This window comes from Poecile atricapillus, chromosome 29 (genome assembly GCF_030490865.1).
Source record: "Poecile atricapillus isolate bPoeAtr1 chromosome 29, bPoeAtr1.hap1, whole genome shotgun sequence".
Lineage (NCBI taxonomy): Eukaryota > Metazoa > Chordata > Aves > Passeriformes > Paridae > Poecile > Poecile atricapillus.
The window spans coordinates 3,243,558-3,263,309 of NC_081277.1; the positions used below are offsets into that span (position 1 = coordinate 3,243,558).

Genomic DNA, 19,752 nt, shown 5'->3' on the forward strand with positions numbered 1-19,752 from the left:
AGCCCTGTCCAGCCTGGCCTTAAACACTTCCCGGGATGGGGAACCTGAGCCAGGGCTTCACCACCCTTATAATAAAGAATTTCTTCCTAATGCCTCATTTAATCCTGTCCTCCTTCAGCTTGAGGCCACCCCTATTTGTCCTGTGACTACATGCCCTTGTGAAAAGTCCCAAAAATCCCCAAATTCTTGCTTTCTGTGCCCAGTTGTCTCATCCCCAAGTTCCAGGCCTTAGAGATGACACAGAGGTAAGGAGCCAGTGGATCCTCTCTGGTGTGCTTGTGTCTCACCCAGCCACTCAGATCAGTGGAAAATATACATGATGTTTTTGTGGGGGCAGGTGTCAAAGTTGGCTCCTCCATGTCTGCTGTGGATGGAAAGAAAAAAAAAAATCATAAAAACCAAAATGAAGTTATCCACCTGGCTTCATATAAGATCATTATATTAATATAATATAATCTTATCATATAATCTTGTAATTCATATAAGATCTGCTGCCTGTGATAGGTTTTCAGGGCATGTGTGTTACACCTTGCTGGATAAAGTGTCTAAGTGACCCTCAGGTCTTGACAAGGTCTTCAGAGAGGCAGCAGGTGGTGCCTCCAGCTCTTTCCTTGGCCTGTTCTTCTGGGCAGGGAGTTTTTCCCTCCCCACCAGTGTTCAAGCCCTTGGCTGCTTTTTCCTTCCTGTGATCTTGACTCAGCAGAAAATGCCCTGGCCAGGCAGGAGCTTTCAGCTCTCCACGTTGGAAATGAGCTCTGTGTGCCACGGGAGGGAAGCAGGTGGAGCCTGGAAGAAGCAAAGGCTGTAACCAACTGCAGGATTCCCCACTTGGGATGGATTTGGAGTGCTGCCTGTGGAGTGGGATTTGATGTCTTCGATCAGCAGAGCCTTTTTCCCCCTCTTTCCTTCAGCCCTTGTGCCTTCAGAGTTCATAGATCCCATCTGTTTCTTAGAAACTGCATTTTTTTTTTTTTAATCTTTCTGGTGAGAGGGAGAAATGTTTGAGGAATACAAATGAGCTCCTCCTGTCTGGCACACTTTAATCCTGCTCAGGAGCTGCCAGTTGTTAGCAGCTTGGGGCTGTGCCTGCATCTTTTCACAGCCCTCACTCCCATGGAAGCCCTGTGCATGTGCAAGGAATGCAGGGATGGACTTTTAGGGGTTATGGGAGAGCTCTTTTCTTCCCTTGGAACGCTGCAGTTGGGATTGGGACCCCCTGTGTGGCAATGGGAATGCCATTCCATTTCTCCATGCTGGTTGCTGGCTGGCTGTAATGGGAGGTGGCTTTGTTGCTGAGGGGGTTGTGGTTTTAATTCAAATGAATCGAGCTCACCTAGAGCCTCATATCATAAGTAAAAAGTGATTATTTTTATGAAGAGCTACCTGAGAAGCTGATGTGGGCAGCTGTGGTGGTTTGGCATTAGGGAAAGAAGCAACGACATAATCCCCGTCCCTTCCACTTGGCAAATCCAGAGGAAAGTGCTTTTGGCTTCCTGTTTTAAGTAAAAGAAGGAACTTGCAGATTTCACGTGCAAATACAAAGTGGGAAATGCTTTGGTTGGTTTTCAGAGCCCACCAAAAAGAGGCTCAGCTTTTGGAAGCTTCCCTTTGCCCGGGTGTGTTCCCACCACGTTGCTTTTGTCCCTAGAAGCAGCTCCATGTGTGCAGGGTGGGGATTTTTGGAATCTGGGGGACTCTGTGCTGCTGTTTTACATATGAATGAAATTCCCTGGAGCTGGGGAAGGAGTTCCTGAAGAACCCTCCCAAATTATTGCACAGCACTGAGTTAGGGAAGGGGGGAAGCTCCCAAACTACAGCACACTGAGTGGTTTGTGCCTCCAATCTGGGGTTCTTCATGGGCCTGGCAAGATTCCAGGCTCCTTGAAAAGTGAGGCAGGGCTGGTTCAGCAGCAAGGGGCTGTGACACAGGATTCTCTGTTCAAATATTCCAATATTGCTTTGAAAAATCTCTCTCCAGAGTGGGTGTCAGTTAATGATACTTCCCAGCAGGCTTTTCTTTACTTCAGATAAGATTTCTCAGGATTAGTGTCAGTGTCCCAAGAGAAGAGTTTGGCTACTGATGGGCTACAAAGGACTTTTCAGCCTGATGGGCAGAGACTCTTTTTTCTACTGTGAATGAAAAAAGTTTTGGGAAGTCTTTGTAGCACAGCTGAGAAAAATGTGGATGTGTAGGGTGTTCTTAGAAGTGGAATTAGGCTGTGGAAGCAGGACCAGAGTTCAGGACTCTGAACCAGTCAGTCCTTCTGCAATGCAAACACTCTGCAGTAAAGGGGAGGTGGCAGCTGTATGGAACAACTCCCACTGAGCCACATCCAGGGGCAATTCCCACTGTTCATGGAATCCCAGAATGGTTTGGGGTGGAAGGGACCTTAAAATCCATCCAGTGCCACCTTCTGCCATGGGCAGGGCATCTCCCACTTTCCCAGGCTGCTCCAAGCCCTGTCCAGCCTGGCTTTGGACAGGGATGGGGCAGCCACAGCTTCTCTGGGCAGCCCGTGCCTCCCCACCCTTAGAAAATTTCTAATTTCTAAATGCCATGTTTGAGACAGGAAATTAAACTGAGGTGTAGGAAGCAACAGTTGCCCCTAAAGACTTGGAAAAAAGCACAGATCTTGTGTGTAAGAATCTCCCAAAGCAGTTTGCCACAGGGTGGATGTCTCTCTTTGGGTGGGCAGCTCAGGTGGTGCCCAGGAGCGGTGCTTTGTGCCCCAAACCTCCCTCCACTGATCTAGGGAGACACCAGACAGCCTGTGAGGCCAGGCTGGGCTGGCTCAGAGCTGGAGGAGGTTCAGCAGCTGGGGAACATGCCACAGGTTCTCTGTTTAACCTGGGGATCATCTGGTCAGGACCTGCTGCAGGTGAATGATTTCAGCAGAGCGGGGAGAACAGCAGCAGATGGGCAGGTGTGGTCAGGAAATGGCTGTGTCAGGGGGGATGTGCTGCTCCATCCCTGTCCTTTGTGGAAAACAGCTCCTGCTGCACCTCCAGGCCACATCCCAGCGTGTTTCAGGGCTGATTCAGCCCTCCCCTCCCTGCCTGCAGCTGGGAGTGAGAGCTGGCAGTGGGAACAGGAGGGGGACTCCGGGGCTTTGGTGGTGATGGGTGCCAGCTTCCTCCTCAGAACATGATGTCACCTTGTCACAGTCACGAGGAGAGGAAGTGTCTGGTCCTCATGCAGCCAGGGGTGATGTTTCTTTGGCAAATACGGGGCTTTTCTTTCCCCCATTTCTCTCACAAGCTGTAATAATAAAAAGTGCTTGTATAGAAGCAGAGCTTTTCACATTTAGTTTATTTCGTGGGGTGGGGGGGGGGGGAACCAACTTTTTTAATCCCAGAAACTCTCAGAACCGCTACAAATTTCCATTGTAAAAACTGGCATCCTGCAGTCGTGTTCCTCTTCATCTCCAACACCCCTGAGACAGCCCTGGGCCATGAAATCAAAGTGAGAATCCAAAACTTGGTGATAACAATGCAAATCCAGAACTGTTCCAGCTTCCCAGCGAGTGGAAAAAGCCTGAGGGGCAGGACACATCTCCAGTGACCTGAGAGGGACAGAGCAGGCTCACTGCACGTGTTCTTCTGTCCTCCTGTGTCTGATCAGCTCTCGCCCCTTGGATGTGTTGTTAATTCTTGTGTTTTGTCTTGGCTTGAAAGCCATGACTACAAACTGATGTTTTTCTCCATCCCAGTCCCTCAAGGTTTACAGACCAATTCATATGGAAGCCTTTGAACTGCTCTTTTCATGGCTTTCAAGTGGGGAGTAATGCCTTAAAGAAAGGATAAATCTTGGAACCACTTAAATGTCTCTTTTGAACTTGGTTCCCTTCCCTCTCTGCCATGGTGACCTCCTGAGATACAATAAATGCACAATAAACCTGTACTGGGAAGAGATGGAGCCTTTTTTTTGGATTTGCCATTCTAGCTGCTGGGGAGAGTTATTAATTCTTGTTTGAATTCTTCATGTTTGTGTCCAGCCGGCCTCAAATTGGTAATTGTGTTTTGGATGTAATCAGCCAAAAGGGCAAGAGAAATATCTGGATGACATCAGTGAGGGAATAAGGGAACGTTGCAGTCTGAAAATGTAATCAGTGGATGTGTCTGATTCTTCTGAGCCTGGTCCAGCTTCTGATTCCTCTGCATCAGGTCTTATAAAGTGGATGAGAGCTGACAGAAAACAACATGTGATGTCATTTAGGCTGCCTTTACTATGAGCTTGGCAGGCGTGTGCAGCCCTTGGGTAGTTGTATCAGCACCATAAATGCTGCTCTGTGCAGGGCTGTAACTCTTCAGAATAATCTCTTTATTCCGGTATCTTTGCCTGGTGGGGAGGGAACAAAGAATAAAATACTGTGGGAATAAATCCCCACAAATACACAGAGCTGAAATCTGGTTGCTGGAGCCAGGATGTGAAGAAAATCATTTGTTTGATTTCTCATCAGCTGAGATGCGTCAGGTCCACGGAGCAGTTCCCTTCAAAGAGATTTTGTGGCTGTCTTTCCTTTTCCCAGGTCAAACCCATGACCCAGAGCGTGGTCTAGAGGAAGGATTGGGATGGGGTCGGAAAAAAGGAGATGTGAGGCTCTTCTGGATCTCTTGATTTGGGATTTTTGAGCTCAGAGAAGGGCTGAGGTCTCTGGATGGGCTGCTGAGCTGGAAATGGGAGTTAATACTTAAATCAGAATTTTTGCTGCTGAAAACAGCTTTGTTACTGGATGAGGCAGCTTTTGGTAGCTCAGTTCCTTGGCACAGAAAAGGGTCATGATACATAAAGGTGGAAGGGGTTGTGATATTTTACCAGCTGAGAATTTGAAGCCTCTGGATGAAATAAGGTTTGTGATTATGGGATAATCTTCCATGGGTCAGTCGAGGGCCTGACTTTCAGTTCACAGAGATTGATTTTATTCCTTTTGCTCTCGCAGAATTACTCCCATTTCACACCAAGAAATATTCCTGCAGCCACAGCCTGACAACTCCAGGCTTCTAAGTAGGGACCTGTGCAATTAGTAGGGCTGAATTTAATTACAACCTCTCAATAAAATGGCTTGTGACAGAATGTACAACTCCATAAATTCACCAGATTTCATCACACACAGTTGCTGTGGGGATTAAGTAGTATTAAACAGGCAGATGTGTTTATAGTGATCAAGCTGCTGCTTAAAGGTTTGGGTAGGGGAGATCTGCCTGCTAACAGTTGAGCTTAAATGTTAAGGATTTTCACCTTATAAACTCCTCTTAAACAATAGGAACATTTAATGGTGGTAGGAGCAGGAAATAATGTGTAAAACTGCAGTCTAGAATAGCAACTGGAACCCTGAAGACATGGTTTTTATTGCATACACAATTTTGGTAACATCTGACCCTAATTCGTGTTTATATTGTCCATTTCAAACAGTTTTTCTCCTTCCTGGTAGTGGCATTCATGAGCTGAAGGCCCAGAAAAATTTCATGCATGCTTTGGATGACACTTAATTAAACCAGTTGAAAAAAAAAATCCTTTCCAGGGGAAAGCTGGGCTATTAATAGAAGCTCCAGGAAGGGGCTGTTTGCAAGCCAAGGCCTGCTCGACTGAGGCAGGATGCAAAAAAGAAAAACAAAAAAATGTACATGCCACAATGCCAGGAAGCTATAAAACCCATTAATCCCCACCCATGAGCACATCCATCCCAAAAGCTGAGTTTTGTTTTCAAGGCAAGGCAAAAGAGCTGGATCCAGCTCTCCCTCTGAAGCAATAATTTCTCTGGAGCTTAGCAAGGGGTCAAAACTATAAAGGCATTGCTCTTAATTTGCTTTTTTTTAACTTGAGATTCCAAGTGCCAGAAAGAGATCATGTGGGATTTTTCTGGCTCTGGTCTCAGAGCATCCTGAGATGTTGGGTGATCCTTCGTGCCCAGGGTGCCACCCTGCTCCAGGAGAGCTCTTCAGCAGCAGAAAGCCCCTGAGTTTGGAAAAGGGAGCCAAGATGTGATGCAACATTTCCTAAAGCCACCATTTAAAGCCTGGCATCATTTTCAGCGGGCTGTGGAAGTGGTTTTGAAGTCTGGGAGCAGCTGGATGAAGACAAGGAGATGTTTCAGACCAGTCCTAACTTTGTTTTTTAGGCTGCCCTTTCTGGAATCAGTTGTTGGACTTGATCTGTGTGGGTCCCTTCCAGCTCAGGGTGTTCCATGATTCTGTGAATTGGGTAAAAAAGCAGTAGGAATGATCTGAACTTTGAAATTACTCATGTGTGTATGGGATTGTGCTGGGATCTGATTTCAGTGCAGGTTTTATGTTAATATATGATGATAATTGTTGATAACAATTATAAATAAATAAATTATAAATATAAATATAAATTAAATTATTATAAATTATAAATTATAAATAAATAAATGATAACATGTTGATAATTGCTGCTGCTAGCACTTCTACCCCGTGTAGATCTCCCCATGCCCGTGTTAAAACAACACTGCTTTATTTTCCCCATCCTTGGAGCATTTAACCCATTCCCCTTAAGTTTTTGCCTTCCCCTTTCATTTCACACCCAGACATCTCCCCAGCAGCATCCAAGCAGTTTGGCCCAGGAGAGACAGAACATTCCAGCGTGGCTGGAGAGCCACATGGATCACCCAGGCTTGTCTGCCTTTAATCCTGAGCCGATTAATCTGCCCGAGGAGCAGGAAAACAGCCCTGCCTGGGAGCTGGAAGGCTGGGAAGCAGGAGCAGATGCACCTTGTAAGCCTGTGCAGGATGACAGGAGAGCCAAAGCAGGCCTGGGAAGGGTAATTAAGAGTCTGGGTGATTAGGGCTGGAGCATGTGGGTCCACAGGTGCTCAAATCCCTCCGCCCTCAGAGGGAGGTGAGAGCTGGGATTGTCTGGCAGAAAGACTAGCCAGGTGTTTTGGAATCCTGTCACTGTTTAACAAGGAAAAAATTAGATTATTTGTAATGTATAAAGTAGTTTGTCTCTTTCTTTTCTTTATTTTTTTTAAAGAAGTTTCTTTGCTGGTGTAACAGCCTTGCCTGGGCTGCTGCACTTTGGGTTCTGCAGCTCAAAAGGTTAAAAGATAATTAAAAGATAATCTACAGAATGTTTTCTGCTCATAGCTGAGAAACCAAAGTAACCCTGAGCTTGGCTTTGCCCTGTGTCTTGCTGAGAGTGTGTTTAGTAAAGAGAAACATTATGATTAGGCCTGAATTTCACTCAGATTCAGGGAGCCACTAGAAGCCTCACAAAACTATTTAGTTCCTCCTTTGAAGATTTCAGCACTGATAAAGTGATTCTTAAATTATCTTTTCCTTTTTATTTTTTCTGTTTCCCTCTCCATTTAGTTTCTGTTTTTGGGACAAGCTTTGAGTTTAAAAATGAGCTGGCAACTTCCTTCTCAGACCTCAAGCAGCTGAATTCATTTGCAGAGCAAAAAAAAAAAAATCAAGAGCAGGAAGCAAACATCTGGGCTAGGGAGCAGAGCAGATGAAGGCAGTGTGGTGGAGGGAATAAAGGGGTGACAACAAGGGAATAAAGGGGTGACAACAGCCTGGGTCACAAGAGCTTGTCCTGAGCGTGCCCTGCAGGCGTGGGGCCACCACCAGCACTGCCTCTTGCAGGGGTGCTGGAAGGATGGATGGGGCATGGGATGACAGTCCCAGGGAGAAGCAGCTCAGTGGGGTTAGCTCAGCACTGCTTTTCCCATTCCTGGGAATTCTCCACGGAGGGATTTGTGGGGTGGGTCAGCCCTTGTGTCCGTGATGCTGGGACAGATGGTCCCCAGGGGTCCTGCTGGGAGCCTGGGGCTGTGGGAACGCCGTGGGACGGAGCCTCCTCAGCTGCTTGTGCTGCTCTGGAGCACAGGGACCTGAAAGAAAAAGCTTTTTGTTTTACTCTGAGCTTTTGAGCTGTGCCTGAGGGCTGGAAGAAACCTCTCTGAGCTGCATGTGGGCAGTTCCTGGCCATCTCAGCAGGCAGAAGCTGTTGCAGAGCTCAGTCCTTTCCAGAGCAGACATTGACTGCTCTCTTTTCCTGCATCTTTACTTGCAATTTTACACATTTGCTCCCCACAAAACCCCACGGAGGGATGTAGGCCACGAGTGTTTGCCCCCTCCCATTGCAGAGAGGATGGGAGAATGGAGGAGATTGCTGCCATTTGTGTCTGGGTTGTCTCCAGAGCAGGACTGGGGATTACACCCTCCACGCCTTCTGTGCAGCATGCACTGCTGCTGCTGCTGCTCCCCTCCTGCCCCAGGGGCAGCTCTGGAGGCAGATCAGCCTGCCAAGGCTGTCCCTTGCAGGAATGTGCCCTGGGGGAGCTGTGATAAGCTCATCCCAACCCTCTCCTGGAGAGACACCCCTAGGCTGGGCCCATCCCCTCTTGTCACAGTGAGCTGTCCCACCATGCTTGGTGACTCTGCTGATCCTTTGTAGCCCATTGGTTTCCCCCTGGTACCACCCTGGCTTTCCCCCATAAAAACCCATCAAAACCCCAGCTCCTGCCCAGTTCAGGGGGAGCTGCCATCCCTGGCTGCCCTTCACAGAGCTGCTGGACAGTAAAGGCTGTCTCTGGGGGATCACCACACACCGCTCCTGTCTCTGTCTCTGAGTCAGCCTGGGATAACCTCACAAGCAGAGCTGGGATCACTGAGCTGGGATCACTGAGCTGGGATCACTGAGCTGGGATCACTGGGCTGGGATCACTGAGCTGGGATCACTGGGCTGGGATCACTGGGCTGGGATCACTGGGCTGGGATCACTGAGCTGGGATCACTGAGCTGGGATCACTGAGCTGGGATCACTGGGCTGGGATCACTGAGCTGGGATCACTGAGCTGGGATCACTGGGCTGGGATCACTGGGCTGGGATCACTGAACTGAAATCACTGAGCTGGAATCACTGAAAACTGAAATCACTGAGCTGGGATCACTGAAATCACTGAACTGAAATCACTGAGCTGGGATCACTGAGCTGGGATCACTGGGCTGGAATCACTGAAAACTGAAATCACTGAAAACTGAAATCACTGAGCTGAGATCACTGAAATCACTGAACTGAAATCACTGAGTTGGGATCACTGAACTGAAATCACTGAACTGGAATCACTGAAGTGAAATCACTGTACTGGAATCACTGAACTGAGATCACTGAGCTGGATTCACTGAACTGAAATCACTGAGCTGGAATCACTGAACAGGAATCACTGAACTGAGATCACTGAGCTGGAATCACTGAGCTGAAATCACTGAGCTGGGATCACTGAGCTGGGATCACTGAGCTGGAATCACTGAACTGGAATCACTGAACTGGAATCACTAAACAGGAATCACTGAACTGAGATCACTGAGCTGGAATCACTGAGCTGAAATCACTGAGCTGAAATCACTGAGCTGGGATCACTGAACTGAAATCATTGAGCTGGAATCACTGAACTGAAATCATTGAGCTGGAATCACTGAACTGGAATCACTGAACTGAAATCACTGAACTGGAATCACTGAGCTGGGATCACTGAACTGAAATCACTGAACAGGAATCACTGAGCTGGGATCACTGAAATCACTGAAATCACTGAGCTGGGATCACTGAAATCACTGAAAACTGAAATCACTGAGCTGGGATCACTGAACTGGAATCACTGAGCTGGGATCACTGAACAGGAATCACTGAACTGGAATCACTGAGCTGGAATCACTGAAGTGAAATCACTGAACTGGAATCACTGAACTGGAATCACTGAACTGAAATCACTGAATTGGAATCACTGAGCTGGGATCACTGAACTGGAATTGCTCACAGCCCCAGGCTGCCCCTTGCTGAGGTTACCCTGTGGCCAGGGGTCACCAGAGACCCCCAAAGGCCATCCCTTGTGGGAGTGCTCCCTCTGGGAACACCTTGGCACCCTGGGGCAGACCAGCCTGGCCACCACAGTCAGGAGCAGGTCCTCAGCCCTGGGCATGTCCCTGTCACCGTGGCTGTCTCGTGGTGTCTCTGCTGGCTCCTTTCCCCACATCCCTTCAGGGCAGTGTGGTCCTGGGTGCACTGCTCACCTTTCTGCTTTCCTGCTGAGCCTGGGGAGTTCGCTGTGTCTGCCTGGCAGAGCTGCTGTGGAGAACAAGTGTGCTGTGTTTTGAAGGGGCTGGAGGGTGATTTGGCTGCCAGGGAGCTGCCACAGGGGATATTCCCAGCCCCTGGAGCTGACTTCCCTGCACACTTGCACCACCACCTCCATCCCTGACTCCTGAGCCAGCTGTGCTTTGGCTTTGGCAGAGCTGGTGGAGCTCCCACTGCCCCCACCAAATCCATCAGCCATCCCTGGGCAGGGTGTGAGGTGAGCTGGAGATACAGCTCTGATCCCAAACAGCTCAGTCATTCCTGAGGGCTCCAGAGCCATTGCCAGGGGCTCAGCACTGGGCTCTGAGGACTCTGTGTTAACCCCTTGGTGCCTCCAGGCACGATTTCCCAATGCCCACAAGCCATCCATCATCTTGGGGCTGACAGAGCTCTGAGGGCACCTTTAATCTCACATGGAGATGGATTTATTCCTGTGATTTGTTAGAGATTAAATGGGCTTTTTTTTTGCTTTTTAATTATGATTCCATTTGTGTAAACCTGGGCTTTCTCTATGTCCCATTGGAAAAGCAAAGGGAATGTTATTTTTCTCCTTGTCGTTCATTCCACTTAAGCTAAAGATTAACTTTGGCAGAGCAACAGGGGCTCTGTACTGGCCAGGAAACAATTCAGGCTGGAAGTTAGTGGAAGGTTTCTGACCACTGGGGAGGAGCAGATCATGGAACAGAAATGCAATGATTTTTTAAAAAAACGGGTCAGTTTATTGTCTGGTTATATTTGGGCTGCTTTTCCCAGTGGTGGTGTAAAGCACATCGTTGATGTGGTGCCAGAGGGAGGCACATTTCCAAGATTTCCCTGGTAGCGTGGATTTGTGTGGTGGGTGGGGAGGGAGCAGAGACCTCCTGATCCTCTGAGCTCCCAGAGCTGCACATCGTGTCATTCCCTTGCTGTGACACTTCCAGGGAAAGAAGAGCCTTGTGGAAAAGCTGGGATATTCTGTCTCCCTGTGCAAAGGAGAGAGGTGGGAGGTTCCCTGCAGGTTTGCAGCAGGGTTTGGGGGAGCTCTGGGCTTTCTGCAGCTCAGGCTGAGATGTGTCTGCTGCCTCGGGGGGCTGAGGCTGGTGGCTGCTCAGGAGAGCTGGGCTGCCTCTCCCAGTGGGAGTCTGGTTCTTTAGGCACTGCAGAACCAGTAAATCTCAGTAAATCAGTAAATCTCTGCTGTGTCTGCGTGGGGGTGAAGCAAAGCTTTGTTCTGCCCTGGGGGTGAGTGGAGCCCACGGGCTCTGTCTCTCATCCCAGCTGTGACTTAGAGCAGCCCTGATCCTCACCATAAAGTTAAAAATAAACTGCTGGGATTTCTCTGCTGATAATTGAAGCAACTTTTTAGTTTTCTGTGTGTTTTAATGTAGACTCAAGCCAGGCTCTCTCCTCCTCTCCAGCAGTGCCTGCCCAATTTGTGACCCTGAAATCCCCCAGGCTTTTCCTACTCTCCCAGTTCAGCACTGGAGATGCTGACTTGCTTCTTTCATTTCTCCGTGCCTTTTGAGACTCCATGTGCTCAAATTAAAGCCAGGAACACTGAACCTTCAGATCCAGGTCCCTTGTGTCACCCTTTGAGGCTGTCCTGCAGCTGCCTGTGAATCCAGCTGCTGCTGGATTTGGTGTGAGGATCAAGCTGAGCAGGTGGAGAGGCAGCAGAACCTTCTCAGTGTCAGAGAGATCTCTCCAACCACAAATTGTTGCTTCCTCCAGTCCTCTGGAAGGTTGGGATGTGTAGCACCAGCAGTTGTAGTAAACAGGTTGTAGTAACAACTCATTTTCCTTCATCTGCTGCTCCACAATCGACTTCCCTGGCCACATTCTCCAGAAACCACTGAGAAATTTCAACCTTCAAAATACTTTAAGGGGGAGGGGGATGCCTTGATTTTGCAGCAGGCTCTGCACAGCTGTGCTTGCTGTCCTGGGCACCCAGGAAAGCTCCTGCACCAGCCACTCACCAGTTCTTTGGTTGTCATTCCCAGTTGACCACGTGGTTCCCGAGCCTGGGACCAGTTTGCTGACGGCGTTTGACCAGTGGCGAGAGTGGGCAGACAGCAAATCCTGCTGTGATTATTCCCTGCACGTGGACATCACTGAGTGGCACAAAGGTGTCCAGGAGGAGATGGAGGCTCTGGTTAAAGATCATGGTAAGCTCAGGGAAGCTTTGCTGCCCCTTGTGTTTCAGGATCCCCTGTTGTTTAGGGCTGTCTCTCATTTTACTTCTAATTTACTTTCATATCCCAATAAAGCTGTTTTGGGGCCTGTTCTGGCTCCTTGAGAAGGTTTGGGCAGTTGGGATTGCAGGGGGCTCGGCTTGGGGCACACAGGTGTTCCAGAGGTGAATCTCCTGCTTTTCCCATGCAGAGCAGCTCCTGTGTTCAGTGGAGGCCCTTTGGGTTCCTCAGTGCCCCTGGTGATACCTGCAGCCACTGAAGTGCTGTCAACAAGGGAAATAGGAGCCCCAGGAGGACCAATCCAGCTCTGGCTGCTGAAAGTGAAGAGCTGAATAAAATGACCTCATACGTTTTCCCCCCTCTTTAAGTCCTTTGGCGTTTCATCCTCAGGCTGGAGTAATTTTCCATCCTGTTTGTAGTTTTAAAACCCAGCATTTTATGCCCTAATGGCAGCTTCCCACACATGCTGGGTGGGAGTTTCTACTGCTTCCAGAGGCTGGAGAGGGAAAGGCAGCTTAGGATCAGTGGGTCAGTTTGGACACATTCCCACTGTTCTCCCTGGAGGGTGAGAGGGGTCAGCCAGGCAGGCCCAGTCTCTGCTTTGGTGTGAGATGCATTTCTGCTTTTATTTTGTTCCTCAGCCTCCCACAGCGCTGAATCCATGGAATTATTGCTGGGGGCTGATTCAGGGGTTAAATTCCATGGCTTTACCTGCAGTGTGCTCTCTTTTCCCCAGGTGTGAATTCCTTCTTGGTGTACATGGCTTTCAAAGATCGCTTTCAGCTCAGTGATTCTCAGGTAGGAAGGAAAGCTTTGTGTTCCATTTGTCACAAATAAGTGTTTAAATTCAATATCCTGGGGTCTGACACTCTCCTGGTTCCAATCTTTATGTGTGCCACAGCACCCACAGCTCTGGTTTGAAGATCATATTTTTAATTAGAAACAAAACCCAACCAACAGCAAACCCTGAAAGGCTTGGCTGAGAGGAGCAATGGTAAAACTCTTATTTTGAGAGGTCAGAGGTTTTATTCCAGCTCCTTTGGGGCACAAGCAGTGGCAGTTCTATGAATTGCTACTTTATGCCTCTGCACAGGGCAGGACAGGGATATCTCTGAGCTAATTCCAATTATTCTGTTCAGAAGCTAAAACTGATCCAGAGGTGGTTTTTGGTGGTAGGATCACTGGGACCTTAGAGAGGAGTTAATTGCCTTCCTGTTTGCCGTTCTGGTGGGCATATCTGGGCACATTTAGCTGTTCAGAGGGGCAGTTAATAAAGTTTCTGAAGGTGTGGGAGGAGAGGAATGCCTGGGAGTGGTGTGTGAGTTATCTCTGAGGGCTCTGGAAGCATTTTGATGGCGCCAGCTGGGGGTTACTGGGCCTGAGCCCTCCCAGACTGGTTGCTGGAGTGGGAAATCAGCTGCTCCTGCTCCAGGGACTGCATTTCCATGGAGAACCTGCCCCCACCCCTCAGATACAGGGGATGTTTTTCATGCCAGGCACCAGTAAATGAGACATCAAACAGCTACAACTCTGCAAGTCCTTTAAAATCATCCAGCTGTGGGGTTTGAGTTGTTGTTGTTTCTTCCTCCCATGCTCCAAACCTGCCACTGGATAATCCTCCTTTGCCACACCAGCAGCATCCAGCTGTAGAACTGGGAAATCCAGTGACAGGCATGAAAATGGTTTGTAACCCTCCAGCAAACCACATCTTACATTGCTTAACGCTTCTCTTTCTCTATTCCCTTCTGCCAAAATCTGTTTTCTCAGGGGGTCTGGGCTGTTTGCCCTTGCAGCAGGTGTGTTCCTGTTGTGACTTGTGCTTTGTGCCCCCCAGATTTACGAGGTCCTGAGCGTGATCCGGGACATTGGTGCCACAGCCCAAGTGCACGCTGAGAACGGTGACATCATTGCTGAGGTATGGCCTGTTTGTTCTCAGAGCTGGTGGCTTCAAATGCCTGCAGGGCTTTAAATTCTGACTCCTTCTTTGCAAACCGAAAGCCAGCCAGGCGTTTGGGAGCGTGGCATGGCTGGATGGAGGGTGTGAGCAGGGCTGTGCAGCATTTGGCACTGATAAAAAGAGGTTTGTGGCACCTTTCAGCTTGGGGTGGATATTGGGCATCTCTGCCTCTCTCCCTTGAAGTGAAAATCTGGGTGTGACTGTCACTGTGTGCAGCAAAATGTTCTGCAGGAGGTAAAAAGAAGGGGAGTGGGAGGGGATGTAGCTTCATACAGTACGTGGGGTGCTGGTGTTTGGGGTCTGTTTATCCTTCCAACAGCAGCAAGGGAGAAATGTTAATAATGTATCCAATTTAATCTTATCTCCAGCTCATTTTGTACACTCAAGCACTCAGAGGATTTCTGTGTTCTCTGGCTGGGCCAGAGCCTGCCCCAGTCCTTGAGCCCTGTTGCAGGATGATTTTTTCCATGAGTTATCATTTAGCCACATCTTAGAGATGATTTTATAGACACAAATGAGTGCTGAGAGTCAAGGGGGCTATGAACCCAACGTGAAGCAGATCCAAATAAGAGATTTCCTTGACCTCCTGTGAACAAATCAGCAAGGTTTTGTGAGCTCTGGTTATTCTCAGCAAGGGGAGTTGGACAGGACTCTTTTGCAGGGCCCTTATGCAAAGCCCCATGTGATTTTTAGCCAGCACAGATGCTCAGGATCTCACTCATGCTCCTTTCCAACAGCTGTGTGTGCTGCAGGAAATATTCCTTGTTGCTTTAAATCTCATCCCTGCTCTTTTTTCTTCTCTGCCTCAGGAGCAGCAAAGGATCCTGGAGCTGGGGATCACAGGCCCTGAAGGGCATGTGTTGAGCAGACCTGAAGAGGTGAGAACTCCCCTGCCTTTGCATTTATCCCCTCCCCAGTTTAGAACATCTCTGCATCAGTGATGGATGTGGCTGGAAACAGGACTTCTTCCTGTTATGTTGGTGGAATTCTGCTACTGTCCTTTCTAGATCCAGTGTCCTGGGCTTCTCTCTTGGTCGCTGTTTTATCAGACTTCCAGTGAATTAGCAGAATTTTTTAGTATATGCCCAAATCCTGACATTGTTTTAGCTACTTCCATAGCTTCCATTACTGTGACATTTGATATTTTGATGAAATTTTACCACTGGGATGGGGGTTTTTCACAGCAATGGATTAAGTGTTTGCTGAAGGCACAGAAAATATGTACCAGAGAGGGGAGGTCATGCTCAGGCCTTAGCCCCGCACTTGAATATAGTTACCCTTCGTATTTCCCCGTGGATTTCTCCAGGGATGAGCACCCCAATCCCTTTAATCCTTTGAAATAAATCCCAGAAATATGAAATAGCCTTCAAACTTTGCCTTTGAGGTCGGTTCCCGTTGCACTCTTCACTCCCAGTCCGTCGCTGTCTCGGACACCTCACCATGGCATTCCAGGTCTGTGGGGTTCATCTGCTCTGTTCAAGCAGCTCTTTTTGTCCCTCCAAGATCCTGGGGCTTTGCTGCCTGCCAGATGTGGCAGCTGGGGCTGTGAGATCATCCACACGTGCCCCTCATGCTCCATTTCCTCCCTTTGGTTCAGACAAGCAGCATCCAGAGGCATTTCAGTGGGAACATAAATCATTCTCTTGCCTGGGGGAAAAAAAAAAGCTCCACTTGGGCAGTAAGTGAATCCTCCCAGAATCTGTGTGTGGCTCCTGGAGCTGGGAGCTTTTGCTTCCTGAAATTGTGAGCAAACACTTTGCACTGAGCTTTCCAGTCACAGATTTGTGTTCTTCTAACATGTTTTTTTTTTGGCCTGCATTGGGAGAGTGGGAACAGATGCTGGTGTGACACTTTAGTGTTCAGTTTGTGTTGTTTTCAAAGGAGGGCTGCTCTTACCTTCAAGGATCTGGACATCAAACCAGCCAAGTTGTGTCTGGCTGTTTAAGAGCTCATCCTTCATGGAGCTGGAGCTTTAAAGTGTGAGTTGTGTGGCTCCCAGGTGTGGATGGGTTGTTCATCTGTGCAGGACTGTGCTCTGCCTCAGCACAGGGAGGTAAAAAGGCAGCCTGAGGCCACGTGGCTGCGGCAGATGAGGCTCAGTGAAGCCTCTCCCTGATGTCACATGGGGCAGGCTGTGTGCAGCTGAACTCAGCTGTGCTCTGCCCAGCCTTGGGAAGCGTTTGGTCCAACATTCTCCTCCTTGAAAGTCATAGGAAACAGAGCAGGAAACGATGTCATCTGCCTGCCTCCCCTCCCTTTCTGCAGCGCGGGAGTGACTCGGTGCTTTTAAAAACATCCAGCTCCCCTTGGGCTGGCTGCTGATAGAGGCCAGATTCCAAGGGTGGCAGCACATCGCTAATTCCTGTTGACTTCAGCAGAAGTGGATGTTTGTTGTATCCCTCTGGGGTGCTGTTGACACTAGAATTGGCTTTTCCTGCTGTCCCTTAGGGAACACAAAGCCCGTCCTGAGGATGGTTGGCATCTCACTGGAGAGCTCCTGAATTCAGACCTCCATCTACAGCAAACCTGCAGGAGTTGCTGAGCAAGTCTAAAGCATTTATTAACTCAAAACTCCTACTCATTTCAGGGAGAATTACACCAGAGTGAAGCATTCAGGGGCTGGCCATGTGCACTTGTGTCTCAGAGTGCACACATCTGAATTCCCAGGCTGGCAGGAGGCTCGAATCGAGGCTTAAGCTGACTCAGGGCTTCAGCTTTGCTCACCTCTGTCACCTGGGCTGAGCCAAGTGTTCAGCACGTTATTGCAGCCAGAAAACAGGGCCTGGCTTGAGACAGCACCATCCCAAGTCAGCCTCACCCATCACTTTCTGGAAAACTCTCCCCCTCACAGCTCAGTTCATTCTGTGATGACTTTTCGGAGCGATCCATCATTTTTTGTTTTTATTTCAGCCGCAAAAACGCTGGAAGCACAAGCAGTCCAAGTGCTCCAGGAAATGTCTGTCTTTTTTTTTTTTTTTTTTTTTTTTTTTTTGTTCTGTTTTGTTTTTTTTCCAAGAGAACTGCTGTGCTAGGGCTTCTAATGCATCCTGGTAATTGCAAACATTCCCCTTTGGACTACTTGTTGGGTTATTGTTATGTGCCTGTCACCATAGCATCTGGGCACAAGGCAGGAATTCAGCAGCCTTGTTCAGAAAATATTCTCCTGCTGCTTCACAGTTGCTCAAACGCCTTCTGCCCAAAAGTCTGAGGGTGTGTGTTGTTTTATCCCTGCTTTGCCTGCAGGGAAACTGAGGCACAGCGTGGCAGTGTGGTTCCCAGGTGCTGCAGAGCCATGCACAGACCCGCTCCAGTGGGGAGTTTGCAAAGGGAGGCCACGGCCTGGAAGCTTTGGCCTGTCTGAGTCCTCCCCTTGTCTCTCAGAAAGGACAACTGGGCTTTTCTTGGCTCTTCCTTGCAGCCCTTGTGAGTGCTGCTGGCATTTGGGTCCAACATCCTGGAACAAAACCCTCCCTCACAGCCTTTCCCATTTGCCTGTGGCAGCTGAGGCAGAAAACAGCCCCTTGTGAGCATCCCCTGCCTGGGGCTGTGAGCCTTTGGGCCCCAGAGAACACCCTGCTGACTCTGGGGGACTGGAAGCTCCTGGCTGTAGTTCTCCTGGAGTGTTCTGCCTGCAAACAGGGCATGGGTGCGAGTGGTGGCTTCTCTGGCATGAGCAGAGCTGTTGAGGACACTCGGGCATCGGCCTGGCCACGCTTCCCTAAGCTGGGGGTTCTTTTCCTCCAAGCACTGAGCTGAGAGCCAGCAGGATCCCAGAGTGGTTTGGGTAGGAAGGGAGCTCAAAGCCCACTCAGTCCCAGCTCACCCCATTCCAGGATGCTCCAAGCCCTGTCCACCCTGGCTCTGGACACTTGCAGGGAGGAGACACAGCCTGTCTGGGCAATGTGTTGTGGTCCAGACGCTGATGATTTGTGGCCCTTGGACTGTGATCTGTCACTGCAGAGCAGATTTTCACAAGTGCTGAGTGTGTCCTGACCCAGAGCCCATGGGAGAGCTTCTGGGAGCCTCCTGCTCTGGGGAATCTGCTGGGGGATTGCTCTGGGTTCGTTTCCTCTGTTGTTTGCTTGGAAAATGTCCGTGGCACTGCTGGCAGCAGTGAGCATCACCCAGCTGCTCAGTCTGTCCTCTGGATCCTCTGGTTAGGATGTGTGATCCATAAAATCAGAGCGATGCCCATCACCCTGAGGCTGCAGTTACAACGTGACCCTCAGTGTGGCTGAGCTTAATTCTCTGTACACATGCAAGGAAAAGCAGATGATTTATGGGCTGGTTCTCACTCTGTCAGATCCCAAGCCAGAGATTGTAGCGGAGGGTACAATTTAGGAGGCTTGTTTGCAAACGTGGCTTACCAGAGTATGTGCTGCAGCATCTCCCTTCTGCGTGGGCTGGAGAGGGAGCAGTTTTGTTGAGTCAACATCTGGTTGCTTATTTTTGTCTAGGTTAAAGAAGGGGCTTAATCATTTTGACCCCGAGCACCTGGAGTGGTGTTTTAGTTCAGGCAGAGAGGCTCTGAAGCAGCCAGGGAGAAAAGGTGGTAATGAGAGGGGATTGCAGCTTGGTGTCATTTAATTGCTGTGATTGCACTGTGCCTTTCCAGGCTCAGAGGTGGGAAATGCCTCGTGTCTCCTGTGCTCTGGGAGAGCAGGGTCTGTGCCTTCTGAGGGTGACTGGGTGCTCTTGGGTGTCCCTGACCTGCTGCCACCTCTGTTCCTCAGGTGGAGGCAGAGGCTGTGAACCGGGCAATAACCATTGCCAACCAGACCAACTGCCCCCTGTACATCACCAAGGTGATGAGCAAAAGTGCTGCTGATGTCATTGCTCAAGCCAGGAAAAAGGGTAAGTTATTTCCTCCTTAGCTCATGCACTTCAGCTCCTGCCAACATCAGCTTCATCCCTACAGGAAAGGTTTCTTTTTCCAGTGTTACTGTCCAGGCTCTTTTTAAAAAGATCCCGAGCAGCTCCTTCTGCCTCATCTCCCACAGACAAGGATTGTGTCAGGGCCAGCAGCTGCTTGTTCTGCTCAGTCCTCAACTTGTCTGTTCACACTCATCCTCCCCCAGCGAGCCCTGTGCCTTCATGACCCCACAGAGCCATTCCATGAACTCTCCATGTCGTGAATCCCCCTGGAGACCGCAACTGGCTCCTCCTTCCAGTTGCTGTGGTTTTCCCTTGGTGCTTTCTGCTGAGCTTCCTGGGCTCAGCAGGGATTCCTGATGAGGTCCTGGCTCACAAGCCCTGTTGTATTTCACTTGAGTAGCCAAAGAGGCCCAGCAGTTCCAGCTGCCTGCTGTGCTTCTTGCTCGTGGAATAGATGCTCTCCATGTGGTGTAACTCACAGCCCAACATCCCTGTAGGGATTGGAATCAGCAGCCTGGGTCAGGTTTGGGAATTGTGACTGCCTCTGATAACAACTCTGCTCGGGGATGCTGCAAGAAGCAAGACTCAGACCTGCTCTGGATGCTGCTGCCTGTGTCTCTCCTCCTGAATGAGGCTTGTGAGGGAGC

General features: G+C 49.3%; 1 protein-coding gene across 2 annotated transcripts in view; it reads left to right on the plus strand.

Annotated features, from left to right (window-relative positions):
• The window catches only part of DPYSL2 (dihydropyrimidinase like 2), a 55,488-nt gene that overhangs the window by 22,859 nt on the left and 12,877 nt on the right, over positions 1-19,752 (plus strand). For both annotated transcript variants that reach the window (XM_058859225.1, XM_058859223.1), the window contains exons 4-8: positions 12,082-12,246; positions 13,010-13,071; positions 14,108-14,188; positions 15,040-15,108; positions 18,964-19,084. In XM_058859225.1, coding sequence (XP_058715208.1) covers positions 12,082-12,246; positions 13,010-13,071; positions 14,108-14,188; positions 15,040-15,108; positions 18,964-19,084 — 498 coding nt within the window. The remainder of the gene's footprint in view (positions 1-12,081; positions 12,247-13,009; positions 13,072-14,107; positions 14,189-15,039; positions 15,109-18,963; positions 19,085-19,752) is intronic.